The 25,779-nt window shown below is 39.9% G+C and overlaps 1 protein-coding gene across 1 annotated transcript; it reads left to right on the forward strand.

Annotated features, from left to right (window-relative positions):
- Window positions 1-1,114: 1,114 nt before the first annotated feature.
- On the forward strand, window positions 1,115-25,573 carry ada (adenosine deaminase). The gene is made up of 11 exons (XM_028582993.1): window positions 1,115-1,273; window positions 5,538-5,599; window positions 6,739-6,861; window positions 10,049-10,192; window positions 11,205-11,320; window positions 12,857-12,981; window positions 20,295-20,366; window positions 21,874-21,975; window positions 22,291-22,358; window positions 22,469-22,598; window positions 24,644-25,573. Exons 1-11 carry the CDS (start codon window positions 1,130-1,132, stop codon window positions 24,746-24,748), a joined length of 1,191 nt encoding a protein of 396 aa, XP_028438794.1. The 5' UTR covers window positions 1,115-1,129; the 3' UTR covers window positions 24,749-25,573.
- Window positions 25,574-25,779: the final 206 nt, after the last annotated feature.

The following is a 25,779-nucleotide window of genomic DNA, read 5'->3' on the forward strand; positions in this document are numbered from 1 at the left end:
TTGTATATTGTGTTTATGTGCGTATATGTATGTTGTCTCTATTGTATGTGTTTATACAGTACAGGCCAAAAGTTTGGACACACCTTCTAATTCAATGTGTTTCTTTATTTTCATGACTATTTACATTGCAGATTCTCACTGAAGGCATCAAAACTATGAATGAACACATATGGAATTATGTACTTAACAAAAAAGTGTGAAATAACTGAAAACATGTCTTATATTTTAGATTCTTCAAAGTAGCCACCCTTTGCTTTTTTGATAACTCTGCAAACCCTTGGTGTTCTCTCAATGAGCTTCATGAGGTAGTCACCTGGAATGGTTTTACCTTCACAGGTGTGCTTTGTCAGGGTTAATTAGTGGATTTTTCCCCCTTATTAATAAAAAAAGCAAAGGGTGGCTACTTTTGAAGAATCTAAAATATAAGACATGTTTTCAGTTATTTCACACTTTTTTGTTAAGTACATAATTCCATATGTGTTCATTCATAGTTTTGATGCCTTCAGTGAGAATCTGCAATGTAAATAGTCATGAAAATAAAAAGGAAACGCATTGAATGAGAAGGTGTGTCCAAACTTTTGGCCTGTACTGTACTGTGTATATATATATATATATATATATATATATATATATATATATATATATATATATATATATATATATATATATATATATATATATATATATATATATTCATTTTTATTTTTTGGTACCGTGGTTGTTCAAGTTTTTTAAAGGTTTAGTGGAACGTTAGGGGAACGTTCCCATTACAACCAAAACCTAACCTTCAGGGAACGTTCCCGCAACCAAAAACGTTCTGGGAACCAAAAATTGTTAGCTGGGCTATACATGCAGAGTAGGCTACTTTACGTAAACACGAACGTTTGTTTGGTGTTCCCCGGTTTGACATAATGAATTAGCCCGGTAAAGCTCTCATCACATGGGTGCAAAGCTGCTGCCATACCGGGCCGTTAATCCTTCTACCTCCTGCAGTCTCCATGTGTTAATTTACACTGAACTTGAAGCTCAGTACAGCCCTTACAGTACACCCTCCCAGCTTCTGGTATAGTTATAGCACTCAGTGGCTGCTTTTTTGCCCGTTTGATAAACGAAGGCGTGTCCCGGAGCCATGCATATAATAGCCAGACGAGCTGCGATTGGCTTCTGCTCCCCAGTCCTCATCTCTCTATGCACCAGCACACTCACTGGCAGCCGCAGCCTCTGCACCATGGCCGAGCTCTCTTCCCAACAAGTGGTATTCAACAAGCCAAAGGTACGTTATCAGTCGCCGGTACACTGCAGCGTTAGCGTTATTCATGTTAAATGGAAAGGTTGGAGAATTATTGAATAGCGCGCATTTTCTGACTTTACGCAAAGCAACATGTGGCTCCTTGGTTTTACGCATCATGACTCCGTTAACACTCTCTTTTTGTGTCCTTGTGACAAAAAGAAGAAGAAGAAGAAGAAGAAGAAGAAGAAGAAGAATGGTTGAAAATATAAAGAAAGAAATCAAATGTCAAACAATATTTACCGCTATCGGTGTTGTGCTTGAAGCCGGCAGTGAAACACGGAAGTATATATGTATTATTGCATAGCCTACAGTTTCACAACAGTTTTGACAACCGGATTTAAACAAAAATCTAATCAAAACAATATCCAACAGTCAAGCAGCACAGTGATGAATGAAATGTGCTTTTTACATAATATCATTCACACTGCCATGCCATGGAGCAGTTAGAAATGAGCGTGATTCCTGAACTTGGATCGTGCTTTACAACAGCTTGTTCTGTAGTCCATGTAATAGCATGAATGCATGCTTGTGGTGGAAGAAGTATTTCAGATCCTTTACTTAAGTAAAAGTACTAATACCACACTGTTAAAAACTACTCTGTTACAAGTCTTGTAAATGTTACTTACTATGTAAGTATCATCAGGAAAAAAATATTAAAAGTAAAAAGTACTCAATGCAGAAAAATCCTCATATTTTAGAAACTGGAAACGATCCATTTTGTTGATGTTTAATGGTCTGATCATTTTAGCTGGACTTGTAGGCCCTTATATTGTTGGCTAGTTTCATTTATAATAAAACATCGTATTTTATAAACTACATGTGTTTTGTGTGCAAAAATCTCAATTTGTGTATCTAGTAACCAAAGCTGTCAGATGTATTCATCAGTGAGTAAAAAACTACAATGTTTCTCTCTCAAATGTAGCGGAGTAGAAGTACAAAGTGGCATGAAAAGAAAAAAGACTCAAGTAAAGTACAAGTACCTCAACATTTATACTTAAGTACAGTACTTGAGTAAATGTACTTAGTTACATTCCACCACTGGATGAAGGGATTCTCCTTTAATTCATGCCAGCTTCTCCTCACTGTAATAGAAACACGCACAGAAACACCACTTATTAGTAGTCCTTTCATTAGCTGGAATAGAGACTACTGGCTTTCATTAAAAGCTTTACAATGAAATGCACCATTCATTTTCAGCTAGTTTCACATGCACATCAGGCGCACAGGCATGACATGTAATGTATATTCACTGACTGGTGCCCTTTGGAGTCTTGGGGCTGGAGCTGACAGCTGATAAGAAGCCAAGAAATTACATATAGCCCACTTTATAGAAAGAAGTATGTGTGTGTGTGTGTGCGTGTGAGAGAGAGAGAGAGAGAGAGAGAGAGAGAGAGAGAGAGAGAGAGAGAGAGAGAGAGAGAGAGAGAGAGAGAGAGAGAGAGAGAGAGAGAGAGAGAGAGAGAGAGAGAGAGATCATAAATTGTAAAAGGAGAGGCCTCAGGGGCTGCTTGCAGAGATAATCTGATTAAATATTAATTTGCCATTGTGGAAATGATACCACCCATGGGGGTGTTGTCTGTTGCGGCAGCCATCAGTTCACCATCTATGCTTCATATGCTAACAGCACAGTATAGTAAGGTTATTACAGTCACTGTGTGATTATTCTCATTATTGATTCATTTCCTGATTATTAACAGTGAAATGTGCTCATCAAAATTTCATAAAATCCACATCGGACATCCTCAACTCTCTGCTTTTTGTTCAACCAGCAGTCCAAAATTAAGAAAATATCCAGTGTACGTTAGGGCTGCAACTGACGATAATTTTCATTGTGATTAGTCGGTCCATTATTCTCTCGATTATGCGAGATCAGTGTTTCCCAAAAAGTCCAAGATGACTTCTTCAAATGTCTTGTTTTGTCCACAACTCAAAGATAATCAGGTTACTGTCACAGAGGAGTGAAGAGACTAGAACATATTGACATTTAACATTTAACAACTTGTAGTGCGGCTTAAAGCCTTTATACGTACATTTTCAGCATAGAATGCTAAGACATTAAAATAGCCTAATAATTGTTGGTATGATTTCATAAATCATGTTTTAATGTTAAACATACATGTGGCACAGTGAATTCTTAGGATTAGGAATAGACCGACTATCGGCGCCGTTTTTTGGCAGTTTGCAGATTATCTGTATCTACGTATTATTTGCCTGACAACCTATATTTTTCATTTTCGCTCTAAATGCAAATCGGTTCCAAATATCAGTTATCGGTTTCATTAACTACAAATAATCAGTATCCATATCTGCCTTAAAAAACAGTATATGTGAGTTGCTATCTTAGTGACTACCGCCAGTAAGCAGTGGGGATTTATATTTGCCAATAATATGTTGGATTCATAATCAAAATAGCACCACACTTCAATGGTAGTATAATGAAGATCCCTACATGTAGACCGACCCTGATTATGCTACCATTGAAGTGTGGTGCTATTTTGAGCTGCATCCCTGCTGTATATACAGTAAGTTACCACTATGTAGAACAGAAAGGGCTGTGTGTACTGAAATAATTACCACAGGATGTTCTGAAGTCGCAGATGGGTTAACCAGCTGTGAACCGTCTGACGCTCCACCACATCAGGCTTTTAGGGGAAGGAAATCGATGTAAACAAGAAGTTTGCAGTCTTGTTGTAAACACATGACCTCAAGATTTTCTTAATCTTTCAGCACGCAGGCAGACACAGCTGTTCAACGTGTACATGTTGGCTTTCTACGAAAGTAGTGAGGTGATAAGAAATCAGGTTGGACTAGCAGTTGGTCATAATTCTGGCTTATTTTCATTATCTTTTAACAGGTTATTACAGGGTACTTTGTTGATTATTCAATGAATCATTTGGCCCACACATCATCAGAAAGTAGTGGAAAATCACCCTTGATATCCAAGTGGTCTCTTCTCAATTATTCTCTGTTGATTGACGAATTGATTAAATGTTTCAGCTTTAGTTGTAATACCCTAGAAAGGTTTGGTTTATTAAAAGCTGGTGGTTGATTCTTTTTTTCTTCTTTTTTTTTTCAACAAACGAGATCCACATTTTGAACACATACTATAGAAAAACATTCATGTTTTTATTGCACGGCTTTAGAAAATAACTAAAAAAAGTCCACTGGAAGTTGAATGTGTGTCTAAAGGGGAACTTGAGTAAGGAACATTCCATTCCCTAAATGACATTCCCATTGGAAATCTAACACATTTGTTTTGAGTTGTGATGACTTATGAAGGATTTCTCTTCAGGTTCTGAAGCCTGCAGAAAGCCTGAACGATGCTTTGATTCAGGGCATTTGACCACAGACTGTTTATATAATCCAGTGTTTCCTCTATGTTGATTTCGTAGTGGTGGCCCACCATGGCAAAATTGTGGGGTGTTTTTTAGACAGACCTGCCCCCACTGCTAAAAAAAAATCCTAAAGGAAACACTGTAATCTTTGAGCTGTTGTAAGTTGTAAGTTGTTTTGAACATTATACACTTCTCAGTATTCAGGATAAAAATATCAGTAAAGTTTAGCTCAACTTCATGGTCAAAAGGGGGGAGATACACTTAATTTAGTAGCTCCACCAAAGAGGTTATGTTTGCCTGTTTGCCTGTTTGTCTGTTTGTCTGTTTGTCTCTCTGCAGGATTATAGAAAAACTACTGGCCTAATTTTCATGAAACTGGGTGGAAGAGTGTAGCATGGGCCAAGGAAGAAAACAACACATTTTGTAGCAGATCCAAATCACAGGGCGGATACACAAATCATTTTTCACTATTGTTAACATTGCCAGAAATGGCCTGGCCGAGGTCTGGGCTCTCCGAGTGCCAGACTGAGAGAAGTTTTGGCTTGACGTTGGTGAAGGAGGAGCGCAGATTTATTGGTTTCATCTGCCTGAATAAATCACGGCCCGCGGTGCTTGAAGGAGAGCCAGGACACTTCATCTTCTTTGGCCTTTTCACCACTTGTTGCCCAGTCATGTGCACTGCATTAATGATGGTCTGCAGCCAAAACATTCAGCTGCAGCACCAGCACCACTGTGCTCTCTGGCGGCTCTCTTTTTAAACAGACTTAAACTTCCCAGAATCTGACACGCTTCAGTATTCTCCTCTAAACTAAAGTGCGCAATCCGACTCAGATATATGGTCTTATCTATCGATGTGAAAGAAGAAGAAAAAACGTTTTAATTGACCGATTCATTATCTTTCTCATCCACAGGTTGAGCTGCATGTGCACCTCGATGGAGCCATCAGGGTGGAGACTATTCTTGATGTTGCCAAGTAAGTTAGTTAAGAGATAAGAAGATGTCATTGTTCCTTGCCAGTTTTGTTGATTAACTGTACTTGTGAAATTGATAACTGATAAATCGCCCCGAGCAAGTGTATCGGCTGATATTAGGTTATCGCAGATATATTGGTCAGGCTGAGAAGTACCCCAAAAAATTCGCTATTAGAAAGGTTATATCCACCACAGAGCACAGATTTGTTTTACCGACTGCAAAACCTGTTCCAAACATACTGTATCATGGTCACAATTCTTAAATAACCAAAATTAAGGGATTCGTCACTATTTAAATACTGTTTTTTGTTATATGAGTTCATATGGGGAACATGTTAGCAAACAGTTGCCTATGTACTTTGTTTCTGTCCACCTGATGAATGGAAGTCCAATATTCACTCTCCTATTAGCTTGGTTTTGGTCTCCTCCAACTAGTGGGGAAAATGTCAGTCTGTCTTGCCGCTAAATGCTCCACAATGTTCACCAGCCAGTTGTTTACTGTCTCAGCTTCCCGTTTGATGCTAGGCAGGTAGTGTACAGTATAGTGGGGTTCATCAGAGTAGTTTTGCCAAAAACAATCTACCTGCACCACCTGAACATGGCGCAATGCGACTTTAAAAAAAAAAAAATTTCATTCATTCATTTTTTATAACTGTTTCTTCATCTGTTACCAATTTGTATGATATTTTTAACTGTGTCTTTATGTCTTGTGTAAAGCACTTTGAATCGCATTGCTGCTGAATTGTGCTATACAAATAAAATGGCCTTGCCTTGAACCAAAATATTAAAGTTGTGGACCACGAAACCCAAACATTGTCGTCCGATCAATTGGTAATGTAAAACATAATAATAGATTAGAGCAGCTTTAATACTGCATTTTCAGAATATAATAGAGCAATAACCTTACTTTTGTTTTTTTAAGATTACTTTTTGGGGCTTTTCCCTTTATTTGATAGTGACAGTGGATAGACAGGAATGGGAGAGACGGGGGGGTTTGAACTCACGCCGCTGCCAAGGACTCAGCCCACATGGGGCGCATGCTCTACTGGCTGAGCTAGAGTTCGCCCCAATAACCTTTTTCTTTTAGGATAGCAGAGCAAATCAGGTAAACTAGAATTAAAATTAAAATTTTCTTTTCTAGGAGACGCAACATCCATCTGCCAGCGAATACGGTGGAGGAGATGAGGCAGATCATTATCCTCCAGCAGCCTGCCACCCTCACCATGTTCCTGGGCAAGTTCGAGGAGTACATGCACGTGGTTGCGTAAGTGCCGACCATGGTGATGATTCTGTTTCATAATTACCAAAGGTGTTTTCCTTGCTTAGCAGGTGACAGGGAGTGCAAAGAGCAAGACTTCGGAGTGATTAAGAGTCAGGGTCCTCACCTCATTACTGTCGCAGGGATGTTTTCCCCCCAAAGTCTACCATGAGGTCAAAGTCCAGGCAGTTATGTTATACAATTATGATGCATCCAAAGTCTGAGCACACTGAGAGTGTGTAGTATAAGGGCTGGGACGATATGCTTTTGTCCCAGTTCGATTCTTTCATGATACATGGCTGCGATTCCATTTGTATTGCGATTTGTTGCAATTCTAGAAGTATTTAGTGCTGCCACTAACGACTCATTTTCTAACGACTAATATTTCGTTTGTCAGTGAGTACTGCTGCAAGTTGTGGCGAATTCAGTCAGACTACTTTGCCTGCAACTGACAAAAAGAAGAGAAAAATACACAATTAGCCTACTGATACAGACCGCCGCGTTTACACTTGCGTGCATAGCACGGTTTAAAACATTACTGCCAAAGTCTAAGTAGCGTGTTTAGCATCCAAATACAGTCATTGTACTTCATTGTACTACATTGTACTCAAGAGTTAATAAACAGTACAGACTAGCTCGCCGTTTCATTAATCATATACTTACGTTGTCTTTTCCTTTTTTGTGGGCGCATCTTGAACAACTCCTGTGTGTTTCCTTTTTAGGTGCTCGTGCATCGTGGTTGTGCTCCCGTGATGAGCAAGTGAAGGTTGACAGCGTGTACAGACCTCTTTTACCAGTTGGCCGCTGAAATACTCCCATACTTTTGAAGCTTTTGGTTCGGGGTGCAAGATATATCGACTCACTATTGTTATTGCAATATTATATCTAGGGGTGCAAGATATATCGACTCAATATCGTTATTGCAATATATCGAAAGTGTTGCAATAAGTATGCAATATTTTGTTTGATTTAGAGCCCGCTTGAAACGCTGTAATGATCATGTTTCATTGGCCAGTTACCGTGCCACTTGCACGTTAGTGCACGTCAGCACACGGGTCCACTACGTGACCCTATGTAGGGTACCACGTGTGTGCATAGTTCGACAGAGTGACAGTGTAAGTGAAGAAAAACGGAACGAATCAGAGAAAAGAAAGAAAAGTTCTCTCTGTCCTGACTCCTGTTCTCTTTATTTATATATTTTAAACTGTCCAAGCAGTAGAACATGTCCTGTTCTGTAGACATGGCCCTTATTTATTTACTTATTCATTCATGTTGTACCAGTCCAATATGACCGTCAGTTGAAACAAACCTTGTGTTGTAAGAAAACTTGTTTAATTTGTTATGAATCTATTTTGATGCGTTTTCCCGTAACCTTTGTAATTTTACATATTTTTAAAAATATCGAAATTAATATAGATATCGCAATATTCATAATCGATATCGCAATATCACATTTTGTTAATATCATGCAACCCTACTTTTGGTCAAATTCTCAGACTTGAATCGGAGGACTCACCTGCCTCCGCCAGTTTTTCATATCAAAGCAGTTAAAGCGGGGGGAGGGGGAAGAAAGAGGATAGCAGCAGATTAGCCAGCAGGGCGCGCACAGCGCACAGACTGGTGTGGAGGTGAATTACAGCGAGCCGTTTGAGTCGGGAGACCAAAAATAAATAGGGGGTCAATAGTAAAACGACTATTTTTATGGTCGATTACGTCAATCATAATCGCTGCAGCACTAGAAGTATTGCGATTCGATAGTATTAACTATTGCGATTTTCTTTAACAAAACCAAAAGTTGAATAATCCACTTCTAGAGACAATATATCATGAGACATTTATAAAAAAAAAAAAATCACATGTCAGTTTTGACATTTATTTAATTTGTAAAAAAAAAAAAAAAAAAATACATGACATGGATTTTCTGCATTTTCTGCTTTTGTTCAGAAAACAGATATGATGTAGATGCCGTCAGCCGTACCGTAGTAACAGAAAATAATTAGGTCAATCATTGTTAAAAAAAAATATAGATGCTGTATATCGATTCTAGGTAAGAGAATCGATTTTAAAAGTCGACATACATATACCATTTTTGTTTTTTCCCCCCACCCCTAATAGGTTGTGATTGATGGTGGTGGGCTGGATTTAAAATGCCAGACATGCAGAACAGGAACACATAAGTATTAGAGCTCAAGTGTCAGCTTGGCAACCACACTGAGAGGAGAGTAAAGGGACCAGTTCAGGGAGCCTTTCCGGAGTCTTATATCAAGTCCTGCAGTGACGCTGAAGTGTTCAGAAAAGAGCAAATAAAGACCCTGCACAGCCGTGAAAGCTTTCCACAATGACAGTCTGTAGAGAGGCCGGACTGCAGCGCCGATTGTGCTGAATGGACCCTCTTGGATCGAGGCTCTTGAAAGCCTCATGTGCTTCAACAACATAGGGAATTTGCTAGCTGAGTCTAGCTGATTTAGAATTGTTGTATGAACTCATTGGGGGTGTGTGTGTTTGGGTGGGTGGTACGGGGGTTAATGAGAGGATGCTGGAGGGAACAACAGGCATTCAGACCTGCTGGAAGCTGTGTTGTTGTCTGTCATGTGATGTGGGAGCAGACAGTGTGCTGCTGAGTCTAAAGGGAAGAGGGAAAAGGAGCTGTGAATAGTTTCACAACACTGCTGTGTATTGTCAGTATGGCTGGGTGCCGGACTTCCATACTTTTTAGGCACCGACCAAATTGCCTACATAGTATCGAGTATGGGAAAAATGCCTTGACATTCAAAACCACATTTCAATACCTAAGGAGTAAATCTCTGGAAGTGGAAAATATTTTTTTGTTAATCACTTTTTAATTTGAAATAAGTCAGTCTGACATTTATTTCATTTGTTAAGAAGAACATTACATAGAGTTTCTGCATTTTCTGCATTTGCTCTGTTTCGCTGGAAACAGATATGCTGTAGTACCGTATAAACAGAACATATTTAGGGGGATCATTGGTAAAAGAAATAACAAAAAAATATTGATTCTAGGGAAAATAATCAATTAAAAAAAAGTATAATAATACACTGTACATGTTGATATTGCTCATTTTGTAAGCCATCATTGTTTAGATGACGGATTAGCAGTGACTAATGGTTTTATTTGTACCACTGAGATAAGAGGAAGTCCTTCATTTTGTGTTTTTCTTCTGCTTGTTTTCAGTGGAGACAGAGAGGCCATTAAGAGGATGGCCTATGAGTTTGTGGAGGACAAAGCCAAGGAGAGAGTGATTTATGTGGAGGTCAGATACAGCCCGCATTTTCTGGCTAACACTAAAGTGGATCCCATACCCTGGAACCAGAGCGAGTAAGTCTTAGGTGAACCCTTGTGTTAGAGAGGGATGTATTAAAGGGGAACTTTGGGATTTTTCAACATGGACCCTATTTTCATATGTTTTTGTGTCTGTTGTGACTGATGGGAACAACAATCTTTGACATTGGTGCAGTATTAAGCAAGACTGCAGCATCCGTGCAAAAAATTGCTGTTTTTGCCACTTTCAGGCTCAGATTAATATTCTAAGTGTTTGACCACATTATGGAAAGGATCCCTACAGAGATAGACCTTTTGGTTAAAGAGGTCTCGATTCACCCCTGTTTGCGATTTAATTTTTAAATGACTTCGATATTTATTATTTTTCTCCTTCGATTAATTTATTGAAAGCATTTGACATTGGCATTGACATTTGGCATGTTTTAATTATGTAAAGACATGTTCAGGGAGTTCAGATAGAGCCTGTATCAGGGCCATATTTATTTCAATGTGTTATATGTCACTATTTTTGGTAGCCTACTGTACTTAAATGGCCAGTATGTACTTTATTTTCTTTATTCATTGAAGCATCTATGTTTACAGGCTTGTGGTGATGCACAATGTGCTATAGGTGCCCAAAAAATCCAAAAACCACCACTCTGGTTTGGTTGAAATAAACCCATTTACATGTGGCTCTATACACGCTAAAAGTATTGTTTACTTAAATGTAGTCTGGTGGGTTTGGCGATGGCGATTTCAAAGCCGTTTTCTGGTTAATCAAAAAGGACTTTACTCTTTACCAAAAAGGTCCATCTCTGTAGGGATCCTTGTCCTAATATTGTCAGACACTTAAGAATAATAATCTGAGCCTGGCAGTGGCAAAAACAGCTCATTTGTGGACGTAAATTGACAGTGAACATTTGCCCACCCCGAGTCCGGTTCGCGGGTACCGGTTACAGCGTTCTCGCTCAATACTGGACCAATTTCAAAGATTCTTGTTCACATGTTGAAAAAATACAGAAATGACCCTTTAAGTTTGACTCATTGCATGTTTTCTTTCTTCCCTCAGAGGTGACCTGAGCCCAGACGAGGTGGTGCACCTGGTTAACGAAGGCCTCAGCAAGGGGGAGAGGGCCTTCAAGGTCAAAGCCAGGTCCATTCTATGCTGCATGCGCCACATGCCAAGTAATGAACTGTTCATGCTCCTGTCTGCCCAAACAACCTTGTGAGATAAGGCTCCTTACTGTACTGTCTCAAAGCTCTGCCTCAGTTGTTCTTATCAGAGAACTGAACAAATCACTGTCTAGAAGCTATGTTCCTTTAACATAAGCTGTGGCTGTCTCAGCAGCAGCAGAGCCTGTAGTGATGAGTCTGTTGCAAATCTGCTCTGCTCCATTCGGGCAGCTGTTTCCTATGTGACCCAACAGCCAAGTGCAAACCAAACCTGTCATTCTGTTTGCTACATTACATCTCTTGCAAAACATTGCTGTAATATCCCCAAGTGCTGAAGAGACTTCCCGAACGGCTGGAGGACATCTGATTTTGTCATTATACTGTAGATAAAAAGTGCTATTTTAGGAAGATTGTACAAGCTGTTGCATATCTGTGTGCAGTTAGATTTGTGTATGTTTAAACAGAATGCAGTCTAACACTTTAATGCAGCATCTAAAATAGACTGCAAATTCATTCGGATAAAGTCTGTATGATGATCTGGGACATTGCATGATATGTATGTAACTGTTATGGTTTTGTAAAAGTAGGTTGTTTTCATAGAGTAGTAAAAGTCAAGCTGTGACAGGAATAGTTACACTTATTTGCTTTCTTGCCGAGTTAGATAAAAACACTGACACCATGCTTGTGTCTGTATGGTAAATATGAAGCTACTGCCAGATAACAGTTAGCTTAGCTTAGCATAAAGATCTGAAAAAGGGGGGAAACAGCTAGCCCAGCTTCGTCCAAAAGTAACTAAATCTGCCTACATTAAGCTAAGCTAGTCGGCTGCTGGTGGTAGATGTACCGTACAGACACGAGAGTGGTACCTATCCCCTCATCGAACTCTCGGAAACAAAGCAAAAAAAGCACATTTCCCAAAATGTCGAACTATTCCCTTAAAAACCAGTCGTGGTTACCGTCAGCCAGGCGAACACAGTTACTACGGCATGTTGGGTAACGTTGTCTTGTGCTCGTCATAGCTGTAGCTTGATGCAGATGGATGTAGCATGATGCTTGGACTGTATCATCACATTTCATGCACACATCATCTGCACAGTGTCGTAGTCGAGTGTAACTGCTGAGTCCGAGTCGAGTCTCAAGTCCCCAGTATCCCCGTCCGAGTCGAGTCGCCATTACTGCCCGTTTGAGTCCGAGACATCTCCCCAATGCATGTTCAAACAAACTACAGTCGCAGGTGGACGACACACGCCATGCCCCCGCCGCATAAAACAGTTACAGACTCAATTTATGTCATATCTTACATCTGATTTTTATGACCTTTTGCACATAAAAGTAGTCGCAAACGTTATCCAACAAATTTCATGTTGTCAGATTTCATGAATCCAAGTCCAAGTATCAGTCAAGTCAAATTATGAGTCCAAAAAATAGCGACTCAAGTCTGAGTCCAGTCCACTCGAGTACTCCATCTCTGCGTGTGTGTGTGTGTGTGTGTGTGTGTTTTGTCAGGACCAAACTGTGTAGTAATATATGTGTTTTTTAACTCTCCAGGCTGGTCCATGGACGTGGTGGAGCTGTGTAAGAAATACCAACACGAAGGAGTGGTCGCCATCGATCTGGCAGGGGATGAGTCACTCAACTGTGAAGCCAATTCAGAACACAGGAAGGCCTATGAGGTGAGCATGTGAAAACATCTATGCAATACCAACAGTCAGAGGCCGTCTTTGTCAAAGCATGAGGGAGATTAAAAACGCAGGTCAGGTCTTGTGTACTTTCTCCCCAGCCTCACATGCCATGACACATAACAATAACTGGTATAGCAAAAACAGCAATAATGGGGCTTAACGGCAGCTTGAGTAGAGTGTTCTGTGCCCTTGAATGTGTTGTAGAAAAAGCCTGGTATTTCTCTAACCCTTATGTTGACTTTCCGTCGACAATGCACCTTGTTGGGTCAAAATGAAATCGAAACATGTTGTCATTTCTTTCGACGTTTTCAATGTTTCTTTTTTTCACTATCACCAAGATACTACCACTCTAGTTTTACACTTATTTTTGAATTCATGGTCAATAAATCTCATTTATATGAGTTTAAAAAAGCTTTAGTTTACGTTTAGTTCAGAGATCTTCAACAGGGGGTCCAGGACCCCTAGGGGGTCCTCGGTTACATGCTGGCAGTCCGACATGCCGCCACTATTCCGAATGCTTCTATTCCGACATGCTGCTATTCCCTAACCCTAACCCTAATGGAAACAAAAATTGTCGGAGTGGTGGGACGTTTGAAAACAATGGAAGTGACAATTAGACGTCAATGTCAGAGTGGGGGTGTGTCGGAATGGATGGCGGAACCCGGGATCATCAGAGTCACTGCAGGGGGGCCTCCAAATTATTGTTTATTTTTGAAAGTTTTTTCAAAACTATTAATGCCCGTAACATGAATCTAACATAATACTAGCAAATATAAATCCCCACTGATGATAGGCTTGCCGGCCTATACGGTAGTCACTAAGATAGCCATCCACAGTGAAACGTACACAGTGGAATATAAGAAGACGATTTATAAAATCATGCCAAAAATTATTATTTTAATAGCTTAGTATTCTATGCAAAAAAAGGCATGTATAAATGCTTTATGCCGCCCTATACCTAATTGTAGGCCCAGTTTAATATGCAACTTCATTTTATACGCTATAGGTACTAGGGGGTCCCTGCCCCGTCTCTCTTTCAGTTCAGGGGTCGTTGGCTTAAAAAACGTTGAAGACCCCTGGTTTAGATCATATGTTGATGGATAATTACAGATATGTAAAAGTTTAGTCAGGATGTTTTAAAACCATTCTTTTTTTTATGCTATAAAATTGATTAAAACTAAAGTAGTTCATTGTACTCGTGAAGAGCTTTGTATGGAACCATCATTGTTATTTTTTTGGCAGTTTGGTTGAAGGAAACTCAAATTTCTGTTATAGAAATTTGAAAATGGGTCAAATTTGACCCAAGGACAACAGGAGGGTTAACAAGAAGTGTGATCGCTGACAGTGTAATTACATAAGCAGACTCCTACCTTGGCATTAAAGCACAGTCATCATATTTTTTATTTATACCATATTGCATCATTGTGAGGTTGTAAAAAGTTTTTATAGCCCCGGGCAGAGTCCACCTCATGTTCCCACAAGCTGCATGCTGATGGAAGTATGGCTGCACTTTATCGCCCCAGCAACTTTCAGGAATCCTTAGAAAGAATGTGAAGCGTTGTTTTGTAGCTACGGAGAGGGCAGATATGGCTCTAGGGATGGCTGTGGTCCAGACCCAAATATCTGGACAACTATTGGATGGTTTGGAGTAAAATATTTTAAAGACAGTCATTGTCAGCAGAGGATGAAGTGCACTGACTTTGGTGATTCCCTGACGTTTCCTCTTGCACCACCATGAGGTTCACATTTGGGGTTCTAATTGAAACAACAACTTTTAAAGGGATTGCCATAAAGTTTGGTGCACACATTCATGTCCCCCTTCAAGATGAATTATACCAGCTTTGGTGATCTCTTAAAGGTCCCATGGCATGAAAATTTCACTTTATGAGGTTTTTTAACATTAATATGCGTTCCCCCAGCCTGCCTATGGTCCCCCAGTGGCTAGAAATGGTGATAGGTGTAAACCGAGCCCTGGGTATCCTGCTCTGCCTTTGAGAAAATGAAAGCTCAGATGGACCAATCAGGAATCTTCTCCTTATGAGGTCATAAGGAGCAATGTTACCTCCCCTTTCTCTGCTTTGTCCGCCCAGAGAATTTGGCCCACCCATCAGAGAGAGAGACATCATGGCTTTCAAACGAGCAAAGTGGCAGTTGGTCAAGGCCACACCCCCACTCTCCACCTTGCCCCCCCTCTCTCTCCTCCTCAATAGCTTCAGATATATAAATGGCACATCCTAAGAAAGCTCAGTGCGGGACTGGCTCTAGTGGCTGTAATTCTGTAATTACTGTTAAACAAATAAGTTTGTGTACCTTTTCACATATCAGCTGTATCAATCAAGTACTGTAAATAGTGAGTTTTAATCACACAATAATTTACCATTTCCTTTGGACTGTTTTAAACTAAGCAACATGAATTTTTTATTCAAGTGCTTTAAACAAACATTTCACAACAGTGTCCCATTTCAGACCCTCTCGAGGGGTTTATCCTAATAAACAAATCTGAACGCACATCACAGAGCCGATAGCGTGGCTGCAGACTCTTAGTCTTGTTTAACCCTCATGTTGTCCTCGGGTCAAATTTGACCCGTTTTTGTGGCCGGGTTGGCTCAGCAGGCGCACATATACTGAGAGGTTTATGCCTCGACGCAGAGGTCCAGGGTTCGAATCCAACCTGTGACGATTTCCTGCATGTCTTCCCCCCCCCTCTCTCTCTCTCTCTCTCTCCCCTTTCTCACCTAGCTGTCCTGTCAAATAAAGGCGGAAAAGCCCAAAAAATAATCTTAAAAAAATAAAGTTTCTATGTCTTCGTTTTCAAAGTTTCTATGTCAAAAATATTGGTTTCTTTCAACCAAATTGCCCAAAAATAACTCGGATGGTTTCAAACACGAAACAAGCTGTGATTATCCATCAACATACGTTCCTCTGATCTAAACAATTAGTTAAAATAATTCATAATTTCTGGAGGGTTTTTAAATAAAAAAATAGGTATAATTTAATATGAATGAGTTTTATTGACCATGAATTCCATAAATAAGTTTACAACTAGTGGTGATGAATTTGGCTAAGAAGATGTAACACAGAATTGGGGACTGTCTATGTCAAAAAGGAGAAAAGTGGACAGTGTCGTTTTTCCATGAAAAATGGACCACTTCCAGACGGAGTATACAGGGCCCTCAAGTGAGGAGGGCCCACAAACGATAGCTGTGCATGTGGGGAGGGGCCCATAGAGAATGAATTGTATCTACAGGGTCGAGACTTTTCTGCTACACCCCTGATAAACGTTACGGATGAAGAGGACTTAAATGTCTTTATCTGTAATCAACGCGGTACGGCAGTAAGACCTAAAACTCTCAAACCTATTTCCTCCTAAGCACTGACAAAAAAAAAAATTCAATTTGGTTTACAGCCAGCATTTATTGATTAATTCAGAGAAAACCCCAGTAGGTAATCAATTTAGCCTGTCAGACCATAATGAATGCGGTAGATTAATCCATTAATACGCTACAGCGCTGGAAGTGGAACAAGACTTACCTGAAATGAATTGCATGGATAAAGGATCGGGGGAGGTAACTGCATGGAGACATTTCAGCCCATTTTGTTTAGACATGTTTCAGTCTAATGTGAGAATAGAGGAGGTAATTGTCCTTATAGACCGCTTACTGTTTCTGGTTATTTGCTTTGATATATTCTGCGATTGCTCATTTCTGTATTATTTAAGTGTGTTGCTGTAGTTTCGAGGTGGTCAGTTGCCTCTTAGTCACCGATACTTGAGATGGCCAACATACCTCACTGACCATACCACACATACCACACAATAGGGTGTGTGTGCGTGGGAAGATGTGCCAACAGTGAAGTTAAAACACAGCCAGTTAAAAGTCATTTGAGGGAAGCGATAAGTCAGTGGTTTAATATAACAGCTTGGTATGGCAACCTGAATGTGAAAGACAAAAACTAGCTTTCCAAAAGGGTTATTATTGCAGGGAAGGCGATTGGCAGGCCATGAAAGTAGCTCGATGATGCATTTAAGTCATGTTTCCATCTAATTGTCAAGCAAATTTTAATCAAACTTTTAAAATGTCACAAAAAAGAAGAAAAAAAAAATTGCGAATTAGAAGCGTTTCCATCAATTGGTTTAAAGCGAATAAACTAGGCTACCTAAAGCGTAATGGTTACGCATGGTTGTAGATTCCAAACCAGCTTGCTAAATAGAGAGAGGTAGCATTGTATTGTATGAATAATAAGAGATAAGGTGTGTGTGTATTGGCTGCAGTGATGTATGTGTGACTAATACTACTAAATAATATTTGTGGTACTTACCATTATGGTTATAGGCTGTGCAATGCCTGATAGGGTACTGGTGCAATATTTTTACATATATATATATATATATATATATATATATATATATATATATATATATATATGCTATGTTATATTTGATATGGTATTATGCAAATGGGAATTGTGCAATACAGAAGTTATTGACCCCAGCATGAGTTAACAAGAAATGTGCAATCATTATCAAAATGAAGTGCAATACGAGGGGGAGGATGTGTTGTGGGTTCTCTTCTGTTCTTCTGTGATCGTGGGGAAAGGTTGGGGGGTATTGTGTGAGGTTTATTAGATGTTCATTGAAGCATTGGATGAGATAATGTACGATTATGTTTCTATGTAGGGTAACTGTATGTTTATTGTGTGTTTATGTGTCGCCATTTCGTTCTCTCGAATGCCCAAGATGAATTTCTCCTATAGGAGACAATGAAGGCTTATCTTATCTTATCTTACACCAGTTGACCACCTGTACAGAACACAGCGTTGTGGCAGAGACATTCGGTGTCAGCGAGACAACCTTCACCGCTGTTTATATATGCGGTGTGCAGGGCCATATGATTCAAAGTCTTAAACCAATTCATCAATTTACCTTGTGTCCGGCGCACTGGACGGGACCTGTATTCCGATCCTTCCCCCCATCCGATGGATACCGGGACTATAGTCATGTGAGTTACATGTTCGCTACGTCACAACTGATTCGGCAAAGCTGTTTCCATCTCTCGCATTTGCGCATTAACTCAAGACAAAAACCACCTCAAGCGAGCGTAAAAACTTTTTTTGCGAATTTGAGTTAGTTTTTTCGAATTTTGCCGTTTCCATCAACATTTTCTAATGCAATACTTCAAAATATGCATACAAATATGTTGATGGAAACATGACTATAGACTGTTGAACTTGATTTGACAGTAAAGGCCAGACAGACTACTTCGTAGGGGTTGACCGATATCGTTTTTTTCAGGGCCGATAATGTTGCTGATTATTAGTAGTTCATGAAACCGATATATTTGGAACCGATATGCATTCACAGTCAAAATGAGAATCTTTTAGTAAAAATTAAGATTTGTTTACAAACTCCAACACAAGTAGCAATACCACAGCGTAAAAATAAGTGTATGTCTTGCATAAAAAAACTTTAGTAAATGCTATTGTGACAAATAAAAAATACTAAATTTAACTGCAGTAAACGTTGATTTCAAAAAGAATATATAACTGGAGCATAGGGACAGACACAGAGCTGTTGCCGGGCCAAAGTAGACCACTTTTTAATTCATTAATGTGATCGGTTATCAGGCAAACTGCCAAAAAAAATTATCATCGGCCAGGGCCGATAAATAGTCCATCCCTAATCTAATCTGTAGACGCCTCACACCCACTAAACTCAAAGTTTGAGTTGCTCCCATCTGGCTGTCGATTCAGGGTCCCGAGGGTGAGCCGGAATATTTATAAGAGGTCTTTAATTCCTCATGCCTACAGGCACTGAATGCACAATGACTGCACAAGGGAAGACCCAAGTATTTGAAATGTGTTCTCTCTCTAGTGCTGTTAAGGTAACCTCCCTCCTTTCCACCTGCTGCTGCTGCCGTTTCTGCTCATTGTGTTAGGATTTAGAGAAATGGCGGACCCCCAAATGAAGAGACGACAGAGCAGTGTTGCGTTCAAAGATTTAATAAATAAAAGGGTTACAACAAAAAGAGTCCTGCTAAAATTGTTCCAAAAAGACCAAGGAACAAAATAAACCGGAGCACGAGACACGCCCGCCCGCCCGCTTAAAAATAAAACAGGAAAATCTATAACAGAAAATCGCAACCATGACACATTGCACAACTGTTGTACGTTTTATGTTTGATAACTTGTGATGTCATGGTTGTATTTTTAATATTTTTGGAGAAGCCAAAGACAAATGTCCACTAAGGTGGACAATAAAGTCATACGTTCTTAATAACCCAGTCCAAAGTATTTTCAGTTGTTGCACATATTTAGTTGATTAGCTCTCTATCGATCAAGCACATTAAATATGTCGTAATACCATTCAAACGATTTGTCCATCATTACACTGTACTACACCCTTTGAAATTGTTTTTTAAAACAATTTTTTTATTAAAAGGCTTTTTTTACAACCTTATTTAATTCTGGTTATTGTGTCTGCATGTGTATTTATGTGTATGAAATACATTTTCATGAGTGTTTAGTCTAATTTAGGGTTGACTCTCCTCATGTGGTATGCGTACAATTTATTTTCCTTGTATAGCACTGTGTAATATTTGGTTTTATTATTATTACCATACAACTACAGTATATAATGCATACAGTCCTAAATCATAATCAGTTCTCCAGAGATGTGTTTTCACCATCCACAGTGTGAAGAGGTTCTGAAATCCTGTCAAGCTGAATCGATATTGATGAAGAAAATAAAACGTGCTTCAATTATTAACAAGAAGCAGAACTCAGAGAGCAGAGTCCACGCTAATATTCAGGGTTATCGTCATAACTACGTGATCCCGAGATACCTGCAGATTAAGCAGCCCTAGCTCGGTGTGTCCAAGGTTAAGAATGTCAAGATGAAAACAAGTTGATCAAACCAGAGGAGTGCCTTGGTTTGCATGTACAGTAGTTTTCCCTCTAGGAGGAAAATATCTAAAAATATTTAAATATTTAAAAAGGTGCAGTAAGTGATTCTGCGCAAAGACTGTTGATCTTTGAACTCAACTGCCAAATAAATACAACCCCCCCCAGCCAGGTTTTTTTTTTAACGCACACAGAAAATATAGAGAGCTGGATGGCCTTGAGGAGATATTCACTGAATTTGACAAAAAGTGTATTGGATTAATATCACTTACTGTACCTTTAAGTGGAGCTCCAAGTACCAAAGCAAACAAAGCTGGTGTGCACACACACCCTGTCGAAATGATAAGCCAGATGTTGGGCTGTGTTGTTTGGTAGCTGACGGGTTTCCTGATCGATGTTGTTGACAGGAAGCAGTGCGTTGTGGGATCCACAGGACCGTTCACGCAGGAGAGGTGGGCCCGCCGTCTGTAGTGAAGGAGGTAAGCCGATCAACAATAACACCAGACATTTTGGCACGGGGCTGTTATGTGAGTGGCTTATTTGCTACAGCAATCCAACTAAACAATGAAGTCACGCACTGACAACAGAAATCAGTAAATGGTTATTACAGGCAGAGAGCCAACAGAAACAAGACGTTGGCCAGTTGAAGGTTCAAGTCTGTGTGGGAGATTCCAGTGAACTGGACAACAAATGCACAAAGGAGCACACATATATATATATATATATATATATATATATATATATATATATATATATATATATATACATACGTGTGTAGGGCTGGGTTAACCAATAATCGCTTCGAACGGTTTGATTCCGATTCCCAAGATCCCGATTCGATTACATTTCCGATTTAGATCAATTAGGTTAAGGATTTTTCAGTAACAATACCAATTGGATATAAAAGAGATTCTCAGAGAACATCTGCTGTAAGTTGTACAAGCAAAAATCAACCCTTAAATATTTTTTTTTATAATGCACCAGGTTAATGTTCACATTAAGAATTGACCTTCAAAAAGGGGGTTCAATTCACCAAATCCATGGTGAAAAGGCATATATTAAAGTAGCTCATATTATTCTCATTTTCAGGTTCATAATTGTATTTTGAGGTTGTACCAGAATAGCTTTACATGGTTTAATAAAAAAAAACACCATATTTTTGTTGTACTGCACATTGCTGCAGCTCCTCTTTTCACCCTGTGCGTTGAGCTCTCTGTTTTAGCTACAGAGTGAGACATCTCACTTCTGTTCCATCTCTGTTGGGAGTCGCACATGCGCAGTAGCTAGGTAAGGACTACTAGCCAGTCAGAAGCAGAGTATGAGGGCGTGCCATGCTAGCAGCTAGGCGAGCATTATAACGTGTGTTCCAAAGTGACCACGTTGGTCTCTGAAGTAAAGGCTGGACTACAATAGAGCTGTTTGGAGCAGTTGGTGAACTGTGTTTTCTGTTGGAGATGGTAAGTCCCTTTGGGGGGGACTTTGGGCTTTTTCACTTTGTAAACCTATAACGTGCACAAAAAAGATTTAGAACGGAAAGGGAAAAAGCACTAAAGCATAATATGAGCACTTTAAAAGATTCCTGGATTTTATTATTCGATATCAGATCACTCAAACAATCGATTATTTTAACCCGGACCTATCGATTCAAATCGTTGACAGGATAATCGTAATCAGATCATGGGACCAGTGAAGATTCACACCCCTAGTGTAGATGCATTACTATTTTTTCCGTTTGTGTCCATCTTAGCTGCTGTGTCTCAACCATAGACTTTTAACAGTCAACGGTCTCAACCACTTTAGTGTAAGAATGTCTCACTTCCATAAAAAGTGGCCGCTCTCCGAGGAAGTCATCCGTCAAAGTGACAGTTCAGCGACTCGCAAGTCTAGAAATAGCCCGCACATTCTGCAGACACGCACGACATGGAGGGATTTCTTTTATGCTTTATAACGTTTTGCCTCGTGACCCCCTTTTCTTGATACTTCTAGGCCGTGGAAGTGCTGAAAGCTGAACGGGTCGGCCACGGTTACAGTACACTGGAAGACCAAGTTCTGTACAAAAAACTGCTGGCTCAGAACATGCACTTTGAGGTGAGGAACTATCCAGAACGATCACCGTTGTCATCAAAATGCTGCATCACACACAAGATTATTAATCTCTGCAAAAATGCGCCTGCCAACCTATGAAACACAGTTACACTTCATCCACATACTTATCATTTTGATCATAACAGAGTGGGATTGTTTTATCAGGAAATTATAGAGAGATAGTAGAATGTATTATTACAGTATCTACCAGTAGGAACAGAGGGATACGCTGACCTCTAGTGGAGCATCTGGTATCACACCTGGAAGAACTGATTTCTGAACTGTTTCTCAGTGCTGCCTGTGCTGTTCTGCTTGCAGATATGTCCCGTTTCCAGTAAGCTGACAGGTGCCTGCAACCCAGACTTCACCAAGCATCCTGTCATCACGTGAGCTGCGTTTTCATTTACATGACAGTCTGGTAATGAATGAATTAAAGTAGAATTTGGGGGCTTAAATCGAGTTTTTGGTTTGGATTTTCATCGCATCCTTTGTTCAGGTTCCGGAAGGACAAGGCGAACTACTCCCTGAATACAGACGACCCTCTGATCTTCAACTCCACCCTGGACCTCGACTACAACACCGCGCACAAATACATGGGATTCACCGAGGAGGAATTCAAACGACTGGTGAGATCATACGCATGAATAATTACAGCAGTGGTTCACAGGATGAAGGCATCTGAACATGGTTGGAGATGACAGCATGGGGCGAATATGCCCCGTGCATGGCAATGCCTTTCTCAGTCGCTAATTAAAGCAGGGACAAAAGCCGGCGTAAAAGAAGGGTCCGAAAGCCTCAGATCCTTTTGATAATTATTATTCGTAATGTATTTCAAACAAGGTGTGAAGAATTGTGCTTTGCATCCAGGCCCCATCGGGTTTTCATATGGATTGATCATTAAGAGAAGGTAAGAAGATCAATATCGAAGGAGGAAACAGCGGGCCTGTCACTGTCCGAATGTAACAACATCTGCCCACTGGCACCTCTAAAGATCACTAATTACCACTCGATGGTTTGTAAGTGTAAAAACTATTTCCTGACCGGGAGCCATTACTTTTTGGAGTCTTGTCAGCGCTGTGAAGTTGCCATGCAATCAGCGGTGGCTAGTTGTTTTTTCCTGGTTCCAGTATTTATGCAAAGCTAAGCTAAGCTAAGCTCCTGCTGTAGGGGTGAATTGGATGGATGGATGGATGAATGATAGATACTTTATTCATCCCGAGGGAAAGTTTAGGCATCCAGTAGCTTAGACAACCATAACACAACAAACACACATATATCTCACATACATAAACATCACTCACAGAAATGTAAAGAGCTAACAATTTGTGAAGTGATTACAAAGGTCTGGTATGGACTGACCATTACGCGTTATTATGGATCCCACTGCAGTTCTAGGCAAGACCCGCCCTACAAAGCAATCCGATCAACTTGTTAGGATAGCCGATTGGCCTCAACATATCGGGTTCGGTTACCTTGAGCGAGCATGGACGCCTGGACCAATCGTAGCGCACAAATGCTATTGAAGGGCGGGTCTTGCCTAGAACTGCAGTGGGTTCCATAATAATGCATACATGACGTTATCGCTTTGCTGATTTGAATCGTTTCATTCAGTTGAACTGTTGTCACTGTCGATTCTTTCCGTAAGATACGCAATTAAATCCACCGTTTCTGACTTTCTTCAGTTCAATACTATGTTCAGTCTGTTGCTGTCTGCTTCAGTTCAGTCCAAAATTAGCCTATACAATCTCTGTTTACAGGGTTAATAGCCCAACGGCCTATTTGTAACAGTTATCACATTTGGTGGATTTACAGTCTTTTAATTAGCTTTTAAACGAGGGAGTAACCTACTGTGATTCATAGCTGAGCTGACAACAACACTCTCAGTCACCACTGAGAAGCTCCACCGCAAGCTTCTAATTCTGTCAGTGACCGCGGTGATTCAGTTCAGAGATTCATTGTTAAAGAATTGTTGTCCGTACATGCACTGAACACCTCCCATGGGCAGATCTTTGTTACCTTTGTACTAAAAGGTTAAAGGTTGGACAGGCTCAGCTAAGCTAAGCTGGTACAAACGTGTTATCAATCTTCTAATCTAACTCTCTGCAAGAAAGCAAATAAGTGCATTTCCCAAATTGCGGAACTGTTCCCTAAAGGCCCCATATTGTAAAAAGTGAGATTTCCATGTCTTTTTTTTATTATAAAAGCAGGTTGACATGCTCATATAAACACAGTGAAATTATCAAAATGCTCAATCCACAGAGAAATACGCACAGCCTGTATTCAGAAACTGTGTCTTTAAACAAGCCGTCAGGACTTATGTACGGTTGTGATGTCACAACTATACTATATATAGGTAGAAAGTGCCGCGACAGTCATTCCCCGGCTGCAATGACAGGGCAGAGACTCAGAGAGTGCAGATGCAGAAGACCCAGAAACGCTGATCAATCAAGGGAGGGGGGCTTAAAGAGACAGGTGCTAAAACGGAGCATTTTAGACAGAGTGGGGATACAGGTATATTCAGACAGACAGTATGAGAGGAAAATGTGTCTTTTGACCATTAAAGCATGTACACATCTTCTAGTAGAAACCCCAAATAGTAAGTACGAACCTGAAAATGAGCTTGATATGGGACCTTTAAAGTGACCTCGTTTTGACTTCTTATGTCTTTTAGAACATAAATTCTGCAAAGTCGTGCTTCCTGCCCGAGAAGGAGAAGAAAGAGCTCGTCAACAGACTGTATGAGGCCTATGGGATGGAATGCAGCACTGCCTTTTAAAGTGAATGAAGAAGGAAGCCCTGGGTTAGGTCCCAGGATCGCTCTGAACCCTCAATCTCCCCAACCTGACACAATGGAATGTCTTTTTCCTAACCAGACATAAAACCTGCAGGATAACACATCAGATACGTTGTTCACCATATAGCTGCTGCCTTCACCTCACATATTCTGTACATTGCCAGCTTGTGTTTTATGAGTATTCCATCTAGGATACCTTTTGTAATACTTTAGTGTACAGTATCCAGAGGATGGCACGGTGCTCTGAACGCTGCAACAAATGTGGGCATGCAAGCGTCTTGTGTTTATGAAGCACATTTTGTTTATATGACCACACTCTGGATACATGTTTTCATCTTGTGTTTACATCATGGTGTCATGAAGAGAATCAGGGTTTACTTTGTCAGCATGTAAGGGGAGGATAAGGAAGGTTATTTGTCATTAATCTTTGGGTGAAAGCATGAAGGGGGGGGATGATATATGGTTTATCATTGTTTGGTTTAAGGGAGAGTAAGGGAACCCAGTGTCAGAAATGTGTGTGTGTGTTGCCCTCCAAACGGGAAACCGGTAAAACAGCTCAATACCAAAAGTGTAGTATTATATTTGAGCACTAGGGGGCACACCAAGGTCACCTATACAATGACAAACCACAGATGACCCAATGTGGTGTTTTTGTATTTCATAATTACTCCAAAGGCTTTTGATGTATATATTTATTTTAAATTTTTTAATTTCACTTAATTAAAAAAAACTTCCATTTGTAACAGCCACATTTATGACACTTATAAGAGCATCTTTTGACCATAATAAAAGCTATTATAAAATGTATATGCAGCCTGTTTCTTTATGTCGATAATCTACAGTGATTTCAAATATCCTTTCTAACCCAGTCCTTGTATGTGTGTATGTATCCTCATTATAATATAAAGTCACTTTAGCACACAGCTTCTCGAGTAATTACTATTAAAGAGGGAATTAGCTCAAGCCTGACACTAAGAGATGAAAAGAATCACAGCCTTACAGATAAACTGCTC

Source organism: Perca flavescens, chromosome 7 (assembly GCF_004354835.1).
Source record: "Perca flavescens isolate YP-PL-M2 chromosome 7, PFLA_1.0, whole genome shotgun sequence".
Taxonomy (NCBI): domain Eukaryota; kingdom Metazoa; phylum Chordata; class Actinopteri; order Perciformes; family Percidae; genus Perca; species Perca flavescens.

Excerpts from the sequence above, each read along its gene's own strand:
- ada (XM_028582993.1), top strand. The coding sequence starts at position 1,130 with ATGCATATAATAGCCAGACGAGCTGCGATTGGCTTCTGCTCCCCAGTC. Across the intron at positions 6,862-10,048 it reads GAGTACATGCACGTGGTTGC|TGGAGACAGAGAGGCCATTA; the intron begins GTAAGTGCCGAC and ends GCTTGTTTTCAG. Across the intron at positions 12,982-20,294 it reads AACACAGGAAGGCCTATGAG|GAAGCAGTGCGTTGTGGGAT; the intron begins GTGAGCATGTGA and ends TGTTGTTGACAG.